Below are 25,556 nucleotides of genomic sequence, written 5' to 3'. Positions count from 1 at the left end.
TAACCGTAAGTGGATTTTAACTAATTTCGTTTTAATGTCAGATCGCGGGAAAAGATTGTGTTGTTCTAACAAAGGCAGACTCATTGTTGTTGTTGTTTTCTTCATTCATATCTATTATGTCGGGTGTAACACCACTAAATTCGTTTTTAAAAGCTTGTTATAACTTGCATCTTGTAATGACTTTTTGAATTACGAACGTTTGGGTAAGTATCCGTATGTAATCAAGTATCAAAACTGTCTCGCTGGCAGCACTGACGCCGTATTCCCGGGCGGCCTGACCGGATGTAGCGAGGGAGACGACGCTCTAGGGCATGCGGACGAACTGACGGACGGTTACTCGCAGAGCAAGTGGGTGGCAGAGCAGCTCATCCGACGGGCGGCACAACGGGGCATACCCGCCACGATATACAGACTCGGTAACTATCCCTTACTAAACAGAGGCGCACAGGTTTCTTTTTATTTAGACATACGAATCGCGTCATGCGAAAATGGGTCATAAGCCATATAGGCCAGTGTAGCTTCAGACCAGCCTGTGCAATCGCGAAGTAAGGTCAGAAGCTCCCATGTCCGCTAACGACACCTTACGTGACTCAATAGCGGACAGGGTAGCTCGTGGCCAGAATGTCCGGATGTTCACGAATGTCTTGAGCCATGCTGGCCGCATATCGTATATGATTATGAACAATGGTCGCATGACGCGGGTCATACGAAGTACTCTAGCTACTTGTAAGACGCGGCTGCCGAAAAAGCTGGTAGCGAATACGGTTTTAGTATTTTAAATTGAATACAAACTAATGCATTTGATGTACACATACGGGCTTAATATATATATATATATATATATATATATATATATATATATATATATATATATATATATATATATATATATATATATATATATATATATATATATATATATATCTTTATCCGTTTGTTGATGTATGTCAGGTAACATGTCCGGTGACCGCGAGGCTGCCTTCTGGAACCCCCAGGATTTCACACTGCTCATGCTGCAGGCTTGTGTCAAGGTCAGCGCCTCACCGGATGTGGTGTGGGGCATGGAAATGACCCCCGTGGACTTTGCCGCTCAGTTCATAGTCAGCATGACGAAGAACGCCTCCCTGTGTATAGGGAAAACCTTCCATATCGTCAACGATAAACCCATCCAGTCAAAGTACGTCCAAAATATGGTGGACTATTAGCATCTTCATTCTAGACTAAAGATCAATAAATACACACACATATGTATACATATTTTTATAGATGTTTGTTTAGACACGGAATAAAAAGAGATTATTTTTAGACATTTTGGTAATCAGACATAACTTCACCTAAGTACCGATTATTGTCCCCTACCGGTTTCACCGAAGGGGACTTATGGTTTGCGCTCTGTGCGTCAGTGAGTTTGTCTGTCACACTTTTCTGGATCCTGCGATAACTTTAAAAGTTCTTCATATTTTTTCATAAACTTGAAATATGGCAATATGGAGATTATGCACGTTTTTTAATTTTGTTCCTACGTCAAGAATTCTGGTTGCCATGGCAACAAATAAAAAAAAATGACAATGGAGCCGGTAGGGGACATATATTGCTTGGCAGTAGTCTTGTTAATTCACGGTTTACCGTAAACACGATCACTACCTATTAGTATGCAGCGGAGGGTTTTGCCTTAAATATGTACGTTTCGTTCGACTTATTAGATACCAGAATTAGAATAGAATAGAATTAGAATATTAATACCAGTTTCGAGCCGAGTTTTGCAGATAGCTCGATTTTGGTAAAATAAACGATCGTATATAATACACACACAATACGCGGTTTTATTATGACATACTCATTTTTTAGACTGGTTTTTGAGTGGATGCGAGCCCATGGCTTTGCCTTGCAGTTTGTCAAGTTCGACGCATGGAAGGAGATGTATGGGTTATATTTTATAATATTGAATTACCCAACAGATAAATTACGTTTCTTCAACATAGTTTTATCCATTTTTTTCAAATGTTAATTACTAAAGCTTCCATTTTTGGAGCCAGGCATTTTCTATGCTAATTTTCTATTACGTTTGCTTTACGACTCAACAGAATGAGACATATGCGTTTTAGCAAGATTGATTTGTCGATGGTTTGTCAATCACCTTAACTTTTTATATGTATATGAAACTCAAATACGGTTTAAGAATGATTGTACTCAAAAGAGTTTGAGCTCTCGGTGTTTTAATTCAGGGTCCTTCAGGCGCTTGGGCCGGATACAGTGGACAGCAGTGTGCGACGGATGGTAGAATCTTATGCCAAGTGAGAAAATTACCACGTAACTGATCAATAAACGGTTCACGTGAATAATTTCATTTAAAAATTAACTAATTTGCTAGGCACTTTTAAGTTATGGTCTGTGCTTAACACACGTCAAGGGCTACTAATAAGTACGCAGCTAGTATAACACGAAGCGTAAGCATTGATAAATAAGATAATGTTAATATAATTATACCCCCATTCCCATTGCTAATGGGGGCTATATAGGAGTCACTTTGTCGGTCTGTCTGTCTGTCGGTCGGTCGGTCTGTCCCGAAATCTTGTCCGGGAAATAACTATGTTGTTCATTGTGGGATTTTGAAATCATTTGGCCCATTTGTTCACCATCATTGGACGGTGTGTCGCGCGAAAAAATAACGTTGATATCTCAAAGGTCAAGGTCACACTTTTGAGTTCAAAGGTCAAAAATGGTCATAAATGAGCTTGTCCGGGACATAACTTTGTCATTTGTTGTGAGATTTAAAATCATTTGGCACATTTGTTCACCATAATTGGATGGTGTGTCGCGCGAAAGAATTACGTCGATATATTCAAGGTCAAGGTGACATTTTGAGTTCAAAGGTCAAAAATGGCCATAAATAAGCTTGTCCGGGCCATAACTTTGTAATTTGTTGTGAGATTTTAAAATCATTTGGCACATTTGTTCACCATCATTGGACTGTGTGTCGCGCGAAAGAATTACGTCGATATCTTCAAGGTCAAGGTCACACTTTGAGTTCAAAGGTAAAAATGATCATACATGAGATTGTCCGGGCAATAACTATGTCGTTCATTGTGAGATTTTAAACTCATTTAGCACATTTAATCACCATCATTCGATAGTGTGTCGCGCGAAAGAATTAGGTCGAGATCCCCAAGGTCAAGGTCACACTTTGAGTTCAAAGGTCAAAAATGGCCATAAATAAGCTTGTTTGGGCCATAACTATGTCGTTCATTGTGAGATTTTAAAATCATTTGGCATATTTGTTCACCATCATATGACGGTGTGTCGCGCGAAAGAATTATGTTGATATATCCAAGGTCAAGGTCACACTTTGAGTTCAAAGGTAAAAAATGACCATAAATGAGCTTGTCCGGGCCATAACTATGTCGTTCATCGTGAGATTTTAAAATCATTGTTCACCATCATTGGACGGTGTGTCGCGCGAAAGAATTATGTCGATTTCTCCAAGTTCAAGGTCACACTGAGAGTTCAAAGGTAAAAAATGGCCATGAATGATAATGGCATAATAATTCGTAAAAATCGCCTTAAATAAGATTCTCTTGTTTTGTGAAGACAGCATGCAAACTAGTCTGTGCCAATGCGGCACGTGGGGGTATACGTCACGTCTGTGACAAAGCTCTAGTTATTATTGCTCAAAGATCTTCCTCTTAAAAAGCAATGTGAAATCAGTTTAACATATAGATCATCGTTATACATAATTAAATTGATAGTAGGCATATATATTAGAATGTATTAAAGGAATGCACTACACGTCGGTATTCTTCATGGTCCTTTGAAACAACAAAACCAATATCCTATACATTATTTTTTCAAGTAAATAAATTCGGTCATGAAAATAAAAACATTGTTAACGCATCTACTGGCGATGTAATTGCAAGGGATGCGGCGTTCTTTGGCAATCTGAGCACATATCGGGCAGACAACTTCCACAGCTCGCTGGATAAGCTTGGACTGGAGTACCCGTACACAGACGGTCCGCTGCTCGGCATCTACTTCCGATACCTCGCGGAGAGAGGCGTCCTGCAGAGGCGACCTGCGAAGTTTGGAATCGGTACGTAAGATTCGCGGAGAACCGGCCGCATTATGTGTTCGTTGATTGGTTGTGAATTATTGTCTTCGTCGTTTGTCCCCTTAACGTCAGAGTTGAATCGTCGTATGAGTTGAATTTTCGTCTGAGTTGAATTGTAGTCATTTCTTGTGACAAGTCTGTGCACATTGTACTGGTTGGCCGCTTAGGTCGGTAAAGCTTGCCCTGGACCAATATATAAACCTCAGTTCAAGTAATAAATTTATATAAAATATTGATAATAGAAAGTATAATTCCTACTTTTAACATAAAGTAAGGCTAAATTAAAATCAGTCGCGTTAATGCAAAATGGTGCGAATCGAGTAAGTGTTAGAAATCAGGTTACACTAATAGTTATTTCACAACATTTAGACCTATAACTTTAAGAATATCGTTAATTTTTAGTCTTATACCTTGTTAGTGAACCTGAGAAAGTGAAATGAGATGAACTTACCGCCTTTAGGCTACTGAAAATTAACGCTGACCGTAAATCGTATAAATTAAGCGCGGCTATATTTTGATAGCTTAAAATTTTGCAGCAATATTCTTCCATACAGAAACGTCGTCTGATTAAATGTAAGAACAATGACTCGAAAGGTAAAAATATTTTACTTCAATTACATAAATACAGTAATGTGCTTAAAATTGTTCCTCCTTTTCTCAAGAGCCTGAGGTAGTAAAATGCGGAATAACAAAACAAAACGCAACATCTACTTTGACGGTTCAAAACAAAGTTGAGAAAACCACTAAAAATGCACGCTTTGTTGGACCGCTATAAGAGACTGACCCTGTGTCTGATTTTAACGCGATTTCTTGCAATTCAAAACATTGCAAACAATTAAGTTTATGGGATCAATAGTGTTTATAATTACATGATGTTTTCAACTAAACGTTAATAATTTTGTATAACTATCAAATGGTCATATAGAATCTGTCATTTGAGTATGAAGGAAACAGATGTTGAATAATTATATGGCGCGTGACTTCTTTTTTAAGTTCGTATAGATCTACTAAGTTATGGCACCATCATCTTTGGTTGAATAAAATGACATAATTCTATCTTATTTAAAGTAAGAAATCTATCAGAGAATATGTATCATACGTATCACTAGCGTATGTATTATTCTGTATATCAATTGATTAATGTCCGTTGTTGGCGACTGGCATGTCGAACAAAACGATAAAATAAACTAGTCGCCAGCTGCGTGCAATGTATTTGTGAACATGGTTGTCTCCCTTTGATTATTAAAAGTCATGAGAAACGTTGAATATGTCAAAAACAGGTATCTTTAATATAGTTTGCAGCAAAACGCCGCTTTCTTATGTGGTTTGGTTTTGAATTAAATAAAAATGTGTGATAGATTGACTGTGGACTTTGTTCTTAGTTTGAAATAATATTAATCCACAGGCACAATAAATTCCTTCGACTCTACACTAATCAAAGCGCCGAAAGCACTAAAGTTGCTCGCTATTCCATAATTTAAGAAGCAACTAACTTTTCGAAATTAATCGCAAGTTTGAAATGAACACACGCCATTCAAATTGATAAAGAGTGTGTTATAACGCACGGGTCGAGCTTTGTGTGCATTTTTTATCATCCTATTTATTTTATAGAGATATCTTAGAAAAAATAACAGCAACATGGCCCTTTTTGGACGTTCTGAAAGCATAGAAAGTAGGATGAAAATTGTAATTAGAACTGAATATAAAGACAATTTGCAATCCCCATCATATTAAATGAATATTGTTGGAATAACAACTACCTATATCTCACTAAGAATATTATTTCATGATGAAAAATTCCCTGTACAAAACTTTAGATTTTTGACAACATATTCAAATTCAAAATATACAATAAGATAATTGATGAAAATAAATAAAAAATAAATCTGCGAGCAATACTTTTTGCTCACGAATTAGATAGTCATAAAGACAGCCTTGTTGACCCGTACTTTGTGGTTTATGCATTACTTGTTACCTTAGCAGTTCACACGGTGTCAACAACTCTAACCTTAACATAGGTAAAGGGCACTAATGCGCTTTTTGTGGTGTAGCTGTTTTACCCAGCTTTTCACCTTAAATGACTTTTACATAACGCCAACAGACACGCATGAATATTTTCGATATTTTCGAATATTTCATATAGGCTGATTCAAAATAAAACCTCTGAACTTTGGCTACATCAATGTGTCTGTTCTCAGTGCAAAGGATGTAGCACTGTTCAGTATAAGAAATTCAGGACTACACTCTGTATGTTCAAACGACATCCATCTTGCAGAATTTCAGGGTCAGTACTTATTCACTCGTCCGGCGAATATATAATTGATTATCAATAATCACAGTTTTGCTTTCAAGATGAGAAAACAAACATTGCCGAAATAGTATAGTGTCACGATAAGAGGAAATCTATAATTATCCAACCACAAATGTTTGCTGTACTCGGTCAGCACGTCTGGAAATCATTCCTGAACGCCTGGATAGGCTGCCCTTATTTTTAAGTTTGCTATTTTTTAATTCAATTTTGTATCGAAAAGCATTGTGCTAAAATGTGCAATTTACAATTCGCAATAAGATTTTTAATGACCTCCGTCATGCGAAAATGGGTCTTATTCCATATGCACCCATCATATATATATAGCCCACTCAGCAAGTGCATCTCTCAGTCTGGTCAGGAGATACATAATGAGACCATAACACTTTGAGTGATTTTATAGCGAACAGCATTGTCTCTGACCAGACTGCGCAAATGTTGGGTTTTAGATACGCTGGCTGAAACGCATAAGACCCATTATCACATGATGCAGCTATGAAAGTGTGATTTAAATGTGTGGAAAAAAAACTGTGTTGAAATCAAATATTAACATACGATAAATTTCCATAGTGAAGAAATATACTTATAATAAGGCATGTGTCGAGGACACATGATGTGCACTGTCGTAGTATAATTTTTATCTACTTACACTAATGTGTGGTTCGAAAATGATAACACACATTTCATGCGGTGGAGATGTGACTTACAAGTGAAAAAAAAGTTAATAGTTAAATTTTTGTATTCAAATTTATTTAGAAATGTAAATTGCAATCTTTATTTCAAAGTCAGCATTCAATGAGTGCTGGCATGTCAGGATAGACAATAACTGAACCACGTACTGAAGCAAGGAGGCTTAAAACTCATACAGGCCAAGGAAAAGTAAAACATCCACAAAGTTAACCAAAGATCAAAATAGGGGTTATGTAAAGGCCTCCCAAAACTCAACAAGAGTGCTTACGTTATCAGATCGTACCTGTAAAACACAGAGTGGTGTAGCTTCAACCTCCACAGGGATATATGACCCCTCATCCAGTGAGTCTGTGCCTCTTCAATGTTAAACTATGGGTAGGTCAGGGGATATGAAGTTGTGTAACTGGTCATGGCAGTCATTACAAAACCTGACTTTGAAATTCTTTTCATTTGTTTATTTGGAAATTCATTTCTGCTCTATATTTTGTGATCCCTTCAACGTACCATCATGCAAAATGGTATGTCTAAATTACATTGAAGGAAAAGTTTGTTTATTTGTTATTTTATGCATGTTCCACAATACTCCAGTCATATCACGGCCCTCAGTGAACAGACTCACACTTTGCCTGGATAAGCTGGTTTACCAGTATTAACCCTTTGCATGCTGGGAAATTTGTCGTCTGCTAAAATATCGTCTGCTGAATTTCTAAAATTAGCATTTTCTTCAAAGAATACTATCAGAATAGCAAACAGTTTGGATCCTGATGAGACGCCACGTTCTGTGGCGTCTCATCTGGATCCAAACTGTTTGCAAAGGCCTTTAAAATTCGGTTCCAGCGCTGAAAGGGTTAAGTGCACATATGTCTGTAAATGACAACTTGAATCATAGATAGGGGCACTAAGCCAACCCATCAAAATGCATTTTGATTTTGAGGTAATAAGGTCAAAGGTCATGGTCACAGGCTTTTGTTATTTGTATCAATCTTGATAACACTTTGACCAACCATCATGCAAATTTGTATACCAGTAGTTATCTGGATTGCAAGGAAGAGGCCTTTTATGTTTGTGTTCATGTCAAAGGTCAAGGTCAAAGGGGTTTGAATCATGACATTGGTTACCAAACAATATAAAGGGAATGCTTTTATCCATGAACATTAAAATACTTTGCTGTTTATTTTGCTGGAAAGAAAGATGCCTATTGATTTGGGGTTAAACAGGTAATTTTTTTTAGGTCAAATGTGATGGAACCTAAAATTTGTTTGCAAACAGCATCTAGAGAATCCTTATTATCAAATTAAGTAGTATGCTGGTGTTTTTGCAATAGCTCTAGTACCTTTTAATCTGACTACATCAATAGAGGTAAGCTTGATAAACATTTTTTTTAAATCTTCCATGAACATTGAATCAATATAGTGTCCTTAATGCAATCGTTTATCAATAATGCAAAACAAGCGTATTTATTTCCATGCCAGGTAATGCTCTGGCGGAAAAGGTTGCCATAGTTACAGGTGCCTCAAGCGGTATTGGCAGGGCGATAGCGGTGGCGCTTGCTGGGGCTGGTGCTAAGGTTGCCTTGGCAGCGCGGCATGTTGAGAGGCTACAGGATGTTGAGAGGGAGATCGTGCGCAACAATGGTGTGGCTATCTCCGTGAAAACTGATGTCACAAACCGGGAGGAGGTAGGAGAGCCAGTCTTATTAAACATCTAAGAACAAGTTTTAGTTACAATACAATTTTATCACATTTTTTGGTTCAAGGAATTCTCTTTTAATAGAAAATCCAATTTAGGCGGAAAGTGTTGTCCCTTCACTGAAGGGCCTTCAGTCTGCACAAGCTGATCTGGTATGACACTTTATGCGCATGCATTTAGCCTAGTTTTGTCAGAAAGAGGCTCATATTTCTCCAGGTAAAGGAGCTGGTACGTCACACAGAGCTCACCCTGGGACCCGCGGACATTCTGGTGAACAATGCCGGTGTCATGTACTACACGCTGATGAAGAACCTGCACGAGCACGAGTGGGACGCACAGATAGATGTCAACATCAAGGTGGGTATTAGTGCACTGTAAGTCTGTTTGTGAACATCATGTAAATGAGGTAGTACTGTAAGTTGATCATTTGATTTTGGAGCAAAGGTTTGCTTGTAAAACTAACTGTAATATTGCATCTTTATTTGTAATATAGCTCTGTTGTTTGTGTATGACGCACAATGGCATAGGTGACAAGTTTCTGTGACTTTAATTCTGCGTTTAATGTAAACAGCTAAAAGAATTCCAATCCGATATTAATCATCAAATATTCATACCTTTAGATCAAAATTTTTCATAGCCCTTCTCTCCCTTTTATGTAGAGTTGTTGTCCGTGTAAGCCTACAGTTTGTTTGTTTGTAGGGTTTTACCAACTGTATAGGCGCTGTGCTGGGTGGGATGGTATCAAGGGGTAAAGGTCACATCATCAACATGTCATCGGATGCTGGCAGACGGGTGAGGGAAATTTCTGCTTGTTGTGTTTAAAACCTGATAATATTTGGAATGTTTCATGAAATTTTTCACTTAAGATGAGATTTAACCCTGTTCCACTTAGATACGTATTTTCACCTATTTGTAGTCCCTAAGAAATTTAGATGTAATTTAAGACCTTTCTAACTAGAGATCTAGATTCAAGTTTCAAAGTCTTTATTTCTTAACCTTAGATACTGATGAGCAGCAAACAGCATAAATCCTGAACAGACTGTGAGTTACTAGCAGGCTGTTCTGGTTTAATGCTGTTTACACATAGACATTTTCACTTTGCTTTAGTGGGTAATGGTTAAAAGATTCTGCTTCCAAACAATTTACCAGCTTATATTGTTGTAGTGTGTTTATTGAAGGAACAGCTTCCAAGCCATTACATAGCCTATTAAAAAGCAGATAAACAAAATGTGTTTGTGCTATTCTTAAAAATAGGGGATCAATTTAAGTTTGACTACGCCATTCTAGCTTGGCTCATGACAGACTTATGGAATATTTGTTATTACTTTCATGATGACAAACCGAACCCATTTCACCGTTGCAGGGATTTGCAGGCCTAGGGGTCTACTCGGGTACCAAGTTCTATGTGGAGGGATTGTCACAGGCCATGAGACTGGAACTGGCTGGGACGGGAATCAGGGTAACCTGCATTCAGCCAGGAGACGTGAAGACGGACCTTATCACACACTCCACGGACTTGGAGGTCAGAGGACTATTATTATGAATTGACATGCATCACAATCTGTGTTTTTTTTGGGTAAGGGGGTTGTCTGCAGGGATTTCATACAACCTGTGGTCAAATCTTTGGGTTTACAATACAATGAAGTTTGAGATCCCGCCTCTGGTTGTCAAAAATATTGTAGTCAATGTGCAATTATGTTATGCGTGCAACGTCCTTTAGAATTCTTAAAACCACAAGCTGTTAGTTTTGGGCATAAATCTATTACATCTAACTTTTATCTAAAAACCGAGGCAGATATGTGATTGTGGTGAGGAATTGTGAAATATACTTATTGGCTGTTTGTATTTAGATGTTGTGACTCTGCTGGTGTTAACTTCCGCTGTTCTGCAGGCCAAGGCCCAGTTTGACGGCAGTGGTAGGTGCAGGGTGCTGGACCCCCAGGACATTGCCAATGCTGTTGTGTACGCCGCCTCCCAGCCCAGTCATGTGGGGCTTAATGAAATATTGATAGAGCCACGGGAGGCGCCAATATGAGCCCGTGGCTGGGATAAGCATGACTTTATTCATTATAATAATTAGCATTCATCACTCAGTATCTTAAAATCGGCATACAGACACATTTTTGCCTGGACAACAATGTTTCCAGCATGTTGCCGTTTTTCAACATAATTATACTTCTGGTGATAGTTGCCATGTGTAATAACGTTGAAGCAGATTTGTTTAGATGCTTTTTATTACGAAGTGCATGGCGTAAGTGGCTGTAAGTTTAATATAACTTGTAGCAATTGATTGTATGAATGTCTATGGCACATTTTGCTGTAGGTGCAACATTTGTTGACCGTTGTTTATATTTGCTCAAATTCAATTTATTATTATTGTGTTATCATTTTGATAAATCCCCATCCAAAAAATAAGGAAAAAGAGAGCTTATACATGTAATTGTATAATAAAATATGTTGGAATAAAAGCTGCATATATTTTTTAATCACTTTGTTCTTTCTTTTAAGAAATCATTATATATTCTAGGAATACATACAAGTAATATTGTAAGTTATTAGGAACTGAACTAAATATCGTAATTAGAGCTTTAGTAAGAGAAGAATGGCAGCTACATACAACTTCCAGGGCTCTTGCTAGGTCAACATTTTCTTTTGCCACCCATTACAAAATTGGTGTTGCTTCTTAAAAAACATAAGAGCTATTTTCTAGTTATTCTTAAATCATAGTCTTTAATACGTATACAATACATTTACGTACTTTTCAGCTCTATACCAACAAATACTATTCAAACAAAAGGAATACTATATAATTCATGCTTATTTAGACTTTCCATAAAAATGTAAAACATACATAAATTGGTATCAATACAGTAAATAGATTTGTCAAGATTGTAGTTTACAATCTAGAGTTAGCCCTTAGCATACATATTAACTAATAATATTTAATTAGTTTCATTGTTGACAAGGCCAATTATTTAAGTAATGCTTCATAATATCACTTTTATCAGCAACAATGTTTGCAGTATTGAAAACAACAGAACTCTTCAAATTATTTAATCGTTTTGCATTGCAACACTTTTATAATTTTCAGGTTTTTAAATCGTCAAAAAATGCATATAATGGATATTTTAGAGCATGGTTATTGTTCAGTATTACTGTTTCTCACAAATATATATAACTACGACAAAAATTTGCGATTCTGAAACAATTGTTTTTTAATTTTGTAAATTTACCAGAACATGAAAAGGTCCCTTTAAAGCAAAATACTCTGTAAGCTTTGTTAAATGTGTCCACACACTTTCAGTTGCAGCGCACGGGCTTGTGTAGCAAATACTGCGTTCTGATTGGATAATACATTTATTTGTGCCTGATAGACCCCACCAAGGGGAGGAGCTACGGGTTAACTTGCTAGATCTTCTGACTTTTTTGCCCAGTTTAAATGTTTGAGATGCAGGCACAAAGCCCTTGTCTGCAGTCCAGTCATTTATCCCATTTGTTGAGAAAAAATAATGAATCTGTTTAAATAATCTGTTTCCGTTACTTGTTTTGAAAGTATTGTCCCCCATTTTTGTAAAACTTAGGCATTTGGCGAAAAATGGACATGGTAATGGGAGCCCTAACTCCCACTTACTATTTTATGCCCAGCCCTTTTTAAAATATGTTCCTTACTTTATTATTTATCCCACTTTATTGAAAACTGCCTGATATGAAGCTGCCCTACATTTTTTTTTATCATGTCACCAGGAAGTTGTTATATCAGTCATCTTTTGTAAAATATAATCAAATTCTACAAAACAATTCAATACTAAGATGTAATATATTTTCGACACAAAAAGCAATAAAAACATTTTTACAAATATTTAGCGCAAATGCTCCTAACGTCATTATTAACATATCAAACATCATACATGTATTCATTTCTGAGGGGTTGTAACGGTTATAAGTCTCCCTGTTATTATATTCTAAGCCTCACCTATAATTATACAGAACAGAATAAGTTTATTTTGACTTAAGCATATAAAGCTCATCGTCATTAACGCTCATATGAACCTTGTTATGAGAAAACTGGGCATAATGCATGTGCGTAAAGTGTCGTCCCAGATTAGCCTGTGCAGTCCGCACAGGCTAATTAGGGATGACACTTTCTGCGTTTATGGTATTTTTTGTTTAAAGGAAGTCTCTTCTACACGAAAGTCCTGCAGACTGCACAGGCTAATCTTGGATGACACTTTACGCACATGTATTAAGCCCAGTTTTCTCAGAACACGACTCATTTTGACTTCAGCATATAAAGCTCATCATAATTAAAGCTCATATAAAGTAACAACATGTGTTTGAACTTTATGCAAACAATACATCATACAATAATAGGGTAGTAACCTGTTATTTTCTATTTCCTTTCATTTATCAACGTTCTCTGAAATAAAGATAAACCTGGGGTGTTTTTATTGGATTTTCACAATTTTATAGAGCAAAAAACAGTATTACTTGGTATTGATATCAAATTATTTTAATAAGGAACATACCTCATGGAAAACATGTATATGCTCAATTAATGTTTGAAGATAAGCACTAGCGTAATTTGGTATTAACAGCATTAGTGAGTCATTTCTAAGTAATGCAATTTACCATACAACTATTTTTCACATGATGTTCTCGCCCCTTTTCAGGCCCCATGGAATTTAATGCCCAGCTATCACAATTGCCGCAGGGCATTTAGTGTAACCCTTGTAAGGATGGACATGTTTGTGCAAGTGTGAGTTTGTTTGGGATGTTTTGTTTCCGGCTTTGTAATTCAACAAATTGGCAAAAATTATCAGCATATCAAGGCAACGTTTCAGTTGCAATAACCACGTAGCTTGCTTCTAGGTCAAGGTGGAGACTTTGTTTTCTTGTTTCTTGTATGTAAATAGTAAAGGTATATGGACATGTCATGCCAATCACTTTGATATGCATGATGAGATTTCGAAAAAACAAATTGGCTGAAATGATAATCATATTAAGACAATATGTCAAATGTAACAATGTTGTTTTCTTTAAGGTCAAAGTCACAATGGACAGTTGGGAGTATTTTCACATTCTTTTATATATACATGTGTAGCAAAAGTGCATTTTGTGTTCATCCAATAACTTTGATGAGCATCATGGTAGCTTGTAAAAACACATTGATAGGTTAAGGTCATAGTGGATAATTAAAGTTTTGGCATATTCTTCACATGCATATATATTTAAAGTACATGCTTGTGCCCAGCCCATGACATTGTTGAGCATAATATTAAAATAACATATGCACAAATGATTATAATATCATACAAGCAGCAACCCAACATTTGCTTAAAGGTCAAGGTGACAGTGGAACCTGGTTTTTGTGCATATTCCGTATAAATTGCCAATACATGCATTATGGGATTTAGCAAATAAATTAACACAAATAATCACTATATCGGAGGATTTGTCGCTAGAAAAACCATGTTGGTTGTTTTGAGATCAAGGTCACAGTAAAGTTTTTGCAGTCCTTATATCGTATTAGTGAAATTAGATGTTCATGTTACTGTCAGTTCTATTTCTTTGAAGTGAATTGGTAAAAGTTTTCATTTAAAAACCTGATGTAGCAATTTAAATTCCTTTCTCTTTGATCATCTACACATTAAGGTCATTCAACACTGAATGTTTGAGCGACATTCACCACATAGTTAAAGAGGAGTAAATACAAAACAAAATTTGGATTGCATATTCTATAACAGTAGAAAACAGAATAATAATTCTGCCAAAACCTGTTGCAGCCAAATTTCATTTGCAATCATCAACTCATTAAGGTTCTTCATCTGTGAAAGTTTGAGTAAGATTTACTCATTAATTGAAGAGGGGTTAAAACCACAGGTTTCACAGAGCAAGAAAAGACAAGGGGCCATAATTTTGCCCAAATTCTTCAAAGCCATAATTCCTTGCTTTATGATCATTGCACATTCAGGTCATTCAACTATAAAATGTTTGAACAAGATGCACCAAAAAGATAAAGAGAAGTTCAAAAGGCCAGCTTCGGAATGTACGGACGAACAAATGCAACCTTTAGCCCTTTGCATACTGGGATATTTGTCATCTGCTAAAATGTCTTCTGCTGAATTTCTAAAATTAGCATTTTCTTCGATTTTTTTTTTCAAGGAATGCTATCAGAATAGCAAACAGATTGGATCCTGATGAGATGCCATGTTCTGTGGCGTCTCATCTGGATCCAAACTGTTTTCAAAGGCCTTAAAAATTCGGTTCCAGCACTGAAAGAGTTTGTGCCTCCCACTCTGTGCAGGAAACACAATAAACATAAAATACACCAGTACACTACTTTAGGTCAATAAATGCAGCATCAGTCTGAGTTCGTAAATAATTAAGCTTTGTCAGGAAATTAGGATTTGATGAATAATCTATTGTTTTGGAGTCCAAACTCTTCCATTTGTCTTGTTGTCTTTTGAACTTTTCACCTACTATTCTTACATCATCTCCATCTTCATCCGATAATTCCATATGTTTATTTTCTGGGATCATTGCTTTCAACTCTTTTTGCAAAAACTCCACCTCTTTTTGAAGAGCCACCAAGCATTTGGAGTTTTTAGCATGAGTGTTTTCAGGGGCGCACTCTATGACCACTTCATCAGGAAGCTTTGAGTATAGAAAATGGATCATCAGAAGAACTTCTTTCTTGCATCTGCAATGCACAAATTGTATTAACACTCAATGTTAAAATTGTTGGATTATTTTATTCTGGATCCGCCAAGTGACACAGAGATCAAAGGTTCAAAGGCCACGCTAGAAGTGTTCTCGTCACCTTAAACTAAAACAACATGTATTGCTTTAAGGTACAAAGTGAGTTGGTTACAATAAGCCTTAGGCTTCAGATGCTCTGCAGCTTAAATAAATAGGTTAAGACTTTGTCAAACAAAACATTTGCTGATTTTACTTTTGTGAAAATTCCTATTGACAAACTACCAAATAATCAGCGCGTTTCCATAATCTCCCAGTGAACTACAATGGAACTAGGTCATTTGGGGGTGTGATCCTTTTATTCCTACTTATCAAAACTCCCAGGTGTAGTGCCTGATATAATGATTCATTTACAATTTTTTCAAAACAATACATGTATATAGACCATCTGACTATTTGCTATGTCCGCGAAGAACACCATCTATTTGAATGATCGTCATAAGACAAATTTTCAATCATTACATGTTTACCTCACTTATTCATTTGTAAATAACAGTGTGATGCATTCAATATTCAACGGGCAACAATATTCCATGTCTCTTGCCATGTAATTATATCGATTGACATGTAAGAAGAACTAAAAAGGTAATCAGAGAAAACAGCTGGTAAATCATTCCATTTTATATAAATATGTGTTGCTGTTAATAATAAAACACACTTGCATTCTAGGTATAAGGGTGCTAGAGAATAGTTTTATACCAGGACTATAATGACAATATAACATGGGCTGTTTTTTAAACACGCATGCCCCCCAAATGGGCTGTCAGTTGTAGTGGCAGCCTTTGTGTGAATGAAGTTTCATGATCCTAGGCATAAGCATTCTTGAGTTATCATCTGAAAACCATTTATCTGTTTCAAGTCACTGTGACCTTGACTTTTGACCTTGTGACCTGAAAATCAATAGGGGTCATCTGCCAGTCATGATCAACGTACCTATGAAGTTTTCATGATCCTAGGCCTAAGCGTTCTTGAGTTATCATCAGGAGACCATTCAATTGTTTTGATTCACTGTGACCTTGACCTAGTGACCTGAAAATCAATAGGGGTCATCTGTCAGTCATGATCAATGTTCCTATGAAGTTTCATGATTCTAGGCCTGAGCGTAATTGAGTTATCATCCGGAAACCATTTTACTGTTTCGAGTCACTGTGACCTTGACCTTTGACCTATTAACCCGAAAATCAATAGAGGTCATCTGCCAGTCATGATCAATGTACCTATAAAGTTTCATGATCCTAGGCCTTAGCGTTCTTATCATCCGGAGACCAATTAACTGTTTCGAGTCACTGTGACCTTGACCTTTGACCTAGTGACCGGAAAATCAATAGGGGTCATCTGCCAGTCATGATCAATGTACCTATGAAGTTTTATGATCCTAGGCCTAAGCATTCTTGAGTTATCATCCGGAAACCATTTTACTGTTTCGAGTCACTGTGACCTTGATCTTTGACCTGAAAATCAATAAGGATTATCTGCCAGTCATGATCAATTTGCCTATAAAGTTTAATGATCCTAGGCCAAAGTGTTCTTGAGTTATCATCCAAAAACCATTTTACTGTTTCGAGTCACTGTGACCTTGACCTTTGACCAAGTGACCTGAAAATCAATAGGGGTCATCTGCCAGTCATGATGAATGTTCCTATGAAATTTCAAGATCCTAGGCCTAAACGTTCTTGAGTTATCATCCGGAAACCATTTTACTGTTTTGAGTCACTGTGACCTTGACCTTTGACCTAGTGACCTGAAAATCAATAGGGATCATCTGCCAGTAATGATCAATGTTCCTTTGAAGTTTCATGACCCTAGGCCTAAGCATTCTTGAGTTATCATCCGAAAAACCATTTTACTGTTTCGAGTCACTGTGACCTTGACCTAGTGACCTGAAAACTCAAGATCAATGTTCCCATGAAGTTTCATGATCCTAGGCCTAAGCGTTCTTGAGTTATCATCTGGAAACCATTTGATGGACGGACCGATAGACGGACGGACCGACCGACATGTGCAAAACAATATACCCGCTCTTCTTCGAAGGGGGGCATAAAATTGGCACATTCGTTGAGGATGTGACTACAGTATTGACAAAATGAAATCCTTTAATGCAAACCTGACACACCATTTTTCAGGAACTCACCGTGTATAAAGCACAAGGTCCCTGATCTCGGCCTGTTTCCTGTCCCCTAGCCTAATCTGGTTCCCCGTCAAAGGCCCCTGTGTGCACACAAAGCAGGCTAGCTGGCGGTTGTGCAGGAAACCACAGCGTGTAGTAAGAATAGACTCAATGGCACAGAATACACCGATAGAGGCCTTTATCACCAGAGCTGTTCTGATTTGCACAGTTTCAAGCGCTATGCTATCTTGAATATTTGCTGATTAAGAAAATAAACCAACATGATGTTAAACAGGGTTTCAGAAAATCACCCAAACAATGATTACTTAATTAAATGTAGTGAAATAGTTTCTAAAGAGAATTATGAACGTTATTGGAATTAAAACATGTGGAATGTCCCATACAAAATGTAGTAAATACCAGAATATACGTATCTGTATGACCTAGATATTTAAACAAAATTACAGTTAAAATCTAATAAAAAAGCAATTGAAAATGTGTCAAATAGTTGCTAAAATATATTCAGGATTTATTCTCATAATATGGTTAAATGTGTAGTTTACAACATTTTACAATTACAAAAGTATGTAATTTATTTACCTTCCGCATTATCCATCAAGACATTGTCAGCCATGCTTGTACCTTTCATGACCATTATCTCATATTTTCCTTCAAGGACATCTGTTGCATGCAAGACAACAGTACCGCAAGGCTTAGTATAAATCTTCATCCTCGTTGGAAAGTCAGCAGGTTGATGGGCCACCTCTATTTCAGCGCCTTCACTTTCTGTCCAATCGGGTATCGCGTGCCAGTTCAATACGAGGCTACATTCCACTCTGTCCAATTCCATGGCAGGTATGGCAAGAACACATGTAATGGTACACTTAGTTGAAGGGTTGTCTGAGAATACTCTCCCTGATGGGTTTGCACTTTTCTCTGTCTGGAATGAAGAATCTTTGTATGAAGTCGAGCTAAAGGACTATGGAATATTTTGAATGGCAAAGAAAGTGACATGAACAGGACTGCAACGGCAGTATTCTATTAGACATACAGGATAGGGTCAAATACAGTCATGTAATTAAACGTACAATAATTTATATAATTATTTTAATTTAAAAAAAAGCATTAGTATCGTAATGTTCATTCCCTGTGAAGAACCAGAATATGGAGTCTGGAGAGCAATTGAGACGATATCTGATAGACCATTGAACCGCCTTCCTCCTTAAGGTAAGAAAGACACCAATTAGTGTTTTTGTGTTTCTGAGTTAACATTTAGTTTTGTGAATTAGTTGTGAAGCTGATTATAACTGTTTATAACTAATAAGACCGATCGATTTTCAGTCCGATAAGGCATTTTATCCTATAACCAGATGAAAATAGATAGTATTACAACGATCGTATTAACTTTAGCTTTATACTATCCCTATTTTTACATCACACTCGGTTTTATCAAAAAAATGGACAATCTGTTTTTGCCAACTACAGAAGAACAAAATCATAAAAAAAATCAATATTTGATAATTATTAATGAAAAAAAGGAGAAGAAATAAAAGGATAAATAGAATATTATGTGAGTTTTGGCAAGCCTCGCGCTACCATGGTTCTAAGCCTCGCATGATAAACTTTATCATTATCCAAAACTCACATAATATTCTCTATGTTTTTAACCATAACCCAGATGTCTATTTTCAGGACATAAAAAAATTCTTTACATGTATTATACCATAAAATGAACAGATCAAAATATTATTCACATTTAGCTCCTTCTTTAGGATATGAAAAGCGTATGAGCATTCTACTCAGTAACATCTTATTTGGGACATTCATTAAATATATATTAAGTTATTTAGTGTAAATATTTATTTTAATTCATTCATATAACGATTTATCCTAAACTTAAGGTGTTTGTATGAGTTAATGAGGTGAAGTTTTAAGCCAATTAGTCAATTCGTTGACGAGTTATTGATCGGAAATTATTTTCACACTTATTGTGACAGTGACCTTGACCCTTGACCTAGTGACCCTAATTTGAATGGGGGTTATCTACTGTCCAAGGCCAATGCACATGTGAAGTATTAAGCCAATCAGTCAATTCGTTGACGAGTTATTGATCGGAAACAAACTTGTCTACCAACAGACAGACCCATAGACAGACCGACCGACATCCAGCAAAACAATATAAACCCTCTTCTTCGAAGGGGGGCATTATAATGGTATGTTGTGAATTAATCCTACGATTTCAAGTAGGTCTCTCTCTGAAGCAGACAGCTGTCTCTTCCTTATCTGTCCTTCAATCAAGACTGACACAGATCTAGAAGACATCACAACTGGGCTTGTTGGTTTCAGTGGAATGACATTCAGCCAAATCTTGAGTGTCCTTATTTAATGAAAACATAATATTTTAAATAAGTATACATTTTCAGTTCAGTTTATTATAATGACAGGATGAACCTGTTTCAAAACAAAACAAATCAATTTAATTTCAAGCCATGTTGTATGAGTAATGACTATCAAATGGCCAAGATATGAAGAGCAACACAAATTTCCTATACGACAAAACAATATCAGGTGTAGCAAACCCATGTCCTGCACTACAAATCCATATCCAGCACAACAAAAACATGTTCTTTATTACAAAACCATTTCCTGCACAACAAAACCATGTCTGCACTACAAACCATGTCCTGTACTACAACATCATGTCCTACATAACAAACCATGTCCTATACGCAACAAACCATGTCCTACACAGCAAAACCATTTCCTGCACAACATAACAATGTCCTGCACTACAACATCATGTCCTACACAACAAACCATGTCATACGCAGCAAAACCATGTCCTGTACAACAAAACCATGTCTGCACTACAAACCATGTCCTGCACTACATAACCATGTCCTGCACAACAAAACCATGTCCTACACAACAAAGCCATGTCTGCACTACAAACCATGCCCTGCACTACATAACCATGTCTTACACAACAAACCATGTCCTGCACTACATAACCATGTCCTGCACAACAAAACTGTGTCCTGCTTAAACAACCAAGCCCTATACAAGAAAACCATGTCCTGCAAAACTTAACCATGTCCTACATAACTAAACCCTGCCCTGCACAACACAATCATGTCCTTCATTACAAAACCATGTCTTTCATTACAAAACCATGTCCACCACAACAAAACTATGTCCAGCACAACAGGTTATGGGCAGGGTTTATGCTAAAAAATACACCGTTTGCAAATGATTTGGCTAAACCAATCAGAAATCAGTATTTTGGACAATGTAACTTGAAAATAAGGTATTCGTTAAACAAGTAAATTTTGTACGAACTGCTGAGTGTTGCACGTGAAGTCCAGACCTATACACCACTGTCCCTGGTAGGTCCTCTGCCAATGTCTCAGGGGAAGAATCACTGGAGTTGAGATGGCTCTTGCATGCACATCACAGTTATGTGTAGCCTCACTGTCAACAAGGGGCAATAACTCCAACTGTAGAAAAGTAAAAAAAATCCACAAAAACAGTTGTTGTGGTTAAAACATCAATAAAATAATACTAGCTAGATCCCTGTCAACATGACAAGCTTATTGTCATTAGTGCGTGTAATTATACCCTCCAATTTGAAGAAAAGGTATATATTCCTTTTCATTGTCAGTCTATCATAGGTAGATCTGTCCATCTATTTAACCTTTCATTTCTGCTCAAAATTAATAGAACACTGGCCTAAAACCATTCAAGTTGGTATAATTCTTACATGGAAGGAAAGGAAGACACACATGGATTTTGTGGCAAAAACAGTCAAAGATCAAGATCAAGGGGCTTGTTACAGTCAATATGTTCCCGCAAGATATCTTGAGAATGCTTTGACCTAAGATCATGAAAACTGGTATAGTTGTTTCTTCTAAACAAGGAAAACATAACATTTGTACACATTCAACATCCGGTCACTGATCAGTACTTTACAGGTTTTTTAAATTAAAAGTGACCTTTGAGACAATTATTACACATTACACTCCTACATGCTGAACATTTGTGGTAAATTATATGAAAATTGCATGATGAATGTTACAGTAAAAGTAAAAAAAGCAGTTTTATGGACAAATTTACTCAATGACCTTTCAGTGTGACATTGACCTTTGAGGCATGGAGACTGATGTAACATTCAACATGTATTCTTAAAATGGTGGACATTTGTGGTAAATTATTTAAAATTGCATGTTCAATGATGAAGTAACAGTCTGGGCAAGCTGCTTTTTGGCAATTTTTATCCAAGACCCCTTTGTGTGACAAGGACTTTTGAGGTAGGGAGAAGGGTGTTTCACATTACAAGCTGTCTTCTGATTGTGGTCAGTTGTAATAAGTAATTTTAAATAGAATAATAAATGAAAAAGATGCAGTCCAAACCATATGTTTAAATTGGTCCTTGACCTTAAATTTTGACCTAGACATTTGAGGTTGGGAGACTAACATAAAAAATACCAACCGTCTCCTCATGGTGAATTGTTGCAAGTGATTAATTGATTGTTTGCTGTAAGACAAAGTAAAAGTTTGGACAAAGTTAAAGCTGTTTTATATCTGATTTGACCGTCTACCTCTACTTTGACCTTGACCTAGAGGTAAGGATACACGGGGCTTACTCTGCCATTCGCCAAATTAGCCAATGGCTACAAATTGACCTATTTGGCTTAAGAAAATTCTATCTTCAACTTTTTCTTCATTAAAACTTTAAAATAGCCAAAAACTAGAAGAATTCCGCATAGCACTGCAAATTTGGCTAAATAATTTTTTTAGCCAGGGAAAGCCCTTGATACAGATGTTTCACATGACATGTCATCTTATGGTGTTAACAACTTGTGGCAGATCATTTTAAAATTGCACAATGAATGACAAAGTTTTACTCCAGACAAGCGGGGACAGACTAGCTTACACATGCACTTGTAAATTTAATAACATACTTAATTTGCTTAAAATCTGCTTTTATGCATTGTTCGGTTGACGTATGTAAGCTTTATATTACTTCCTGGATGGGTGTTACCATGAGTAACAAAGTACATGACATCTATCATGAACATTTACCTGCAGTACTTTGTTCTCTCAGCTATTGCTTACTGGTTTTGTTTAGTGACGGGTGAACAAGTACATCATATAAACCATGAACCTTTCTCTATGATACTTTGTCTTTATGGTAAAGGCAGTCCTGAGCTATTGTCAACTGCCCCTGATGAACCAATGAGTATATATCATGTATATCATGAGAATTCACCTTTGGTACTTTGTCCTTCTGCTAAATGCCCTCAGATATTACTAATTGCCTATACAGGGTGTAAACCATGAACCAATGAATATATGGTATATATATTATGAACCTTTCCCTAGGATTCTTTGTCTCTTGGGTTTAAGCCCTCATCTTTTGCTAACTGTCTGTACAGGGTGTCACCAATGAACCAATAAATATATTGTATATATTATAAACCTTTACCTGTGATTCTTTGTCTCTAGGGTTTAAGCCCTCAGCTATTGCTAACTGCCTCTCTAAAGTGTCACTGATGAACCAATGATAAGATTGTAGGTATTATGAACCTTTACCTGCGATTCTTTGTCTCTGGGGTTTAAGCCCTCGGCTATTGCTAACTGCCTCTCCAAAGTGTCACTGATGAACCTCTGAAGATGTTTCAGCTCATGGGATTTTTCTGTGTTGAAAATGCGCTCCTTCTGAAATAGCAGTAACAAGCCTTTTTGTTCCAACTGAATTGGAATATATTTACAAATTCATATAAACAAGGTTGCATGAATTTATTTGATTCCACACCAAAAAGGCATACAAACATGACCATATGATTTTGAAATGCAATTTAGAGCATTGTATTTGCTTTTTGAAAATCAATCCTCATTAAGTGTTTCTATGAGCAACTATAACCATAACTGTCATCTGTTCACTAGCATTACATACGTGTTTTTACTGGTCTATATACACTTCTTTCCCTTGACAAAGTATTAATGGAAAACCAGAAATATCTGATATCATAATAAAATAAAGAGTTTTCAACTTTTAGACAAAAAAATAATTTATTCATTCATCAAATTGGGGCAAAAGAGTAAAGACCCTACCTGAACACGATTCTTTAATGCTCGACATACAATCTGGCTGGTGTCACACTCTTTTTTGTTTAAAATGCCACTGTCTGAAAGGTTTTTGTGATTATTAGATGTTATTTTGTTGGTATTTCATAATAAGTACTAAACAGTTCATACTTTTAAGTACTAAACATTAAATGAACAAATTCTCCAAACTATGTAAGTAGATACAACTCAATTTCAAAGCAGTGCATTAATATTCGATTACAATGAAATAATCAATATTATTTATCCTTGATCCTTTGCAATGACATTATTGTTATATACATCAAATGTGTTTGTCAAATTACGAAACAAGCATACAGAAACCATTGAAAATCTGTAAAAACAAATTAATTAAAACTGTTTTTGTGCATTTCATAGAGAAAGTATATACAACATGGTGCAGTCATACTTTCACTAGGTGGCCTATTGACATCATAGATAAGTGTGGAGTTTTTATCGTCAATGTCTCCCTTCAGAAACAGGTACTGATCCTCCCCTTGTTGAAGGAAATCTCCCCAAATGGAATGCCTTGCTTCAATCACTCCACCGTGTGTCTGTAAAAGTACAAAAAGTAAAAAAAAACAGAAACATGCCACATATGGCAAGCCATGTGATTTTCTTTTACAGAAACATTCACAATTTTTGATAGTTGATTTTTTTTAAATTTTGCTCAGTATTTAAATATTTTTATCCACTACGATCATCATTTGGATAAGTTATATAAATTTCAGGAAGCATAGATTAGAAAATTAAATAAGAATTTGACTTTTTTCTTACTTTGAATAAGCCATCTAGAAATGTGTATGTCTTCTGTGTACAGACAAGGAGTTTGGTGTTGGACGGTCCACTGTTTCCATATGGAGTATTGTGTACATGTATAAGACTGATGGCACTTTCAAACACTTGAACACATCTCTGAATCTGACCATCTTTAAAATGTACTAGAAAACCCTCTGATGTCCCAATAAACATCTCACTCTTCACACCAGACTCTGTTTTGTCAAATTCTAAAGACTTTACAGAGACACACGAGGTACAGGCTGCATATTCCTCTGGTATAAATAAACAAGAATTCATTTCACATATATTCTCTTTGTGTATGCACAAACTTAGAAACCTTACAGTTCTCAATGCAGTAATGGTTGAGTCTTCACTTTTTTGCACTTGAAACAGCATAAAATGACACTGCATATTTTGGCAGTATTTGGTCATGAGTATTCTTGACACTGTGCAGTCAGGTTCCAGAGAATAAATAGTTGGTTCCAAAGTAAGGGATTCTAGTGTAATGCTTCTATAAATATGTATATTTCTTTTTCTGCACCACACTACAGATGGTCCATCTGCAAGCTGTAACAAACTTTGACTACTAAAAATGTCATGTAAAAAACTACAGTTTATGGTAAGTTTTCTTAATGGGACAAACTTCTCAGTGGCTGGGTTAATATTAACTATAAAACAATCCACTATGCCCGTTGTACGTGCCTGCTCTCTGTCAACGCAAACTAATGATACCACAATACGTTTACCAGTCAACTTTTCTATAACATTTGACACAGCCAAAATGTCTACTTTCACTTTCACTTTCTGAATCTGAGTCCAGCTAAACACTGAGATGTGTTTTAGGCTTCCAGACTCATCGCATAAAATTTTATTTGCAGACAAAGTTTTCATATCATTTTGATTGACCTTAATAATAAACCCATTATTGAAATACGGCGCTGAATCGCCCATGTTTTAGTTTTAAAAATTCGCGCAAAAATGATCGTTTGTGGACG

The 25,556-nt window shown here is 36.4% G+C and overlaps 2 protein-coding genes across 4 annotated transcripts in view; one reads left to right on the top strand and one right to left on the bottom strand.

The window, feature by feature from the left end:
* The window catches only part of LOC127876685 (uncharacterized), a 24,731-nt gene extending 13,458 nt beyond the window's left edge, over positions 1–11,273 (top strand). For all 3 annotated transcript variants that reach the window (XM_052422076.1, XM_052422077.1, XM_052422079.1), the window contains exons 16-25: positions 250–416; positions 952–1,177; positions 1,849–1,920; positions 2,226–2,294; positions 3,915–4,087; positions 8,576–8,781; positions 9,009–9,149; positions 9,492–9,584; positions 10,156–10,314; positions 10,684–11,273. In XM_052422076.1, the coding sequence (XP_052278036.1) occupies positions 250–416; positions 952–1,177; positions 1,849–1,920; positions 2,226–2,294; positions 3,915–4,087; positions 8,576–8,781; positions 9,009–9,149; positions 9,492–9,584; positions 10,156–10,314; positions 10,684–10,827 (1,450 nt within the window). In that variant the 3' untranslated portion in view covers positions 10,828–11,273. The remainder of the gene's footprint in view (positions 1–249; positions 417–951; positions 1,178–1,848; positions 1,921–2,225; positions 2,295–3,914; positions 4,088–8,575; positions 8,782–9,008; positions 9,150–9,491; positions 9,585–10,155; positions 10,315–10,683) is intronic.
* On the bottom strand, positions 10,928–25,556 carry LOC127876690 (uncharacterized). Its single transcript, XM_052422095.1, has 9 exons — positions 24,559–25,556; positions 24,191–24,335; positions 23,770–23,843; positions 23,248–23,373; positions 20,995–21,152; positions 19,891–20,032; positions 18,256–18,595; positions 17,680–17,914; positions 10,928–15,492 (listed from the first exon to the last, which is right to left on the bottom strand). Exons 1-9 carry the CDS (start codon positions 25,510–25,512, stop codon positions 15,129–15,131), a joined length of 2,538 nt encoding a protein of 845 aa, XP_052278055.1. The 5' UTR covers positions 25,513–25,556; the 3' UTR covers positions 10,928–15,128.

Source organism: Dreissena polymorpha, chromosome 4 (genome assembly GCF_020536995.1).
Source record: "Dreissena polymorpha isolate Duluth1 chromosome 4, UMN_Dpol_1.0, whole genome shotgun sequence".
In the NCBI taxonomy this organism is placed as follows: Eukaryota; Metazoa; Mollusca; class Bivalvia; order Myida; family Dreissenidae; genus Dreissena; species Dreissena polymorpha.
This window is presented reverse-complemented; position numbering and strand designations above follow the sequence as displayed.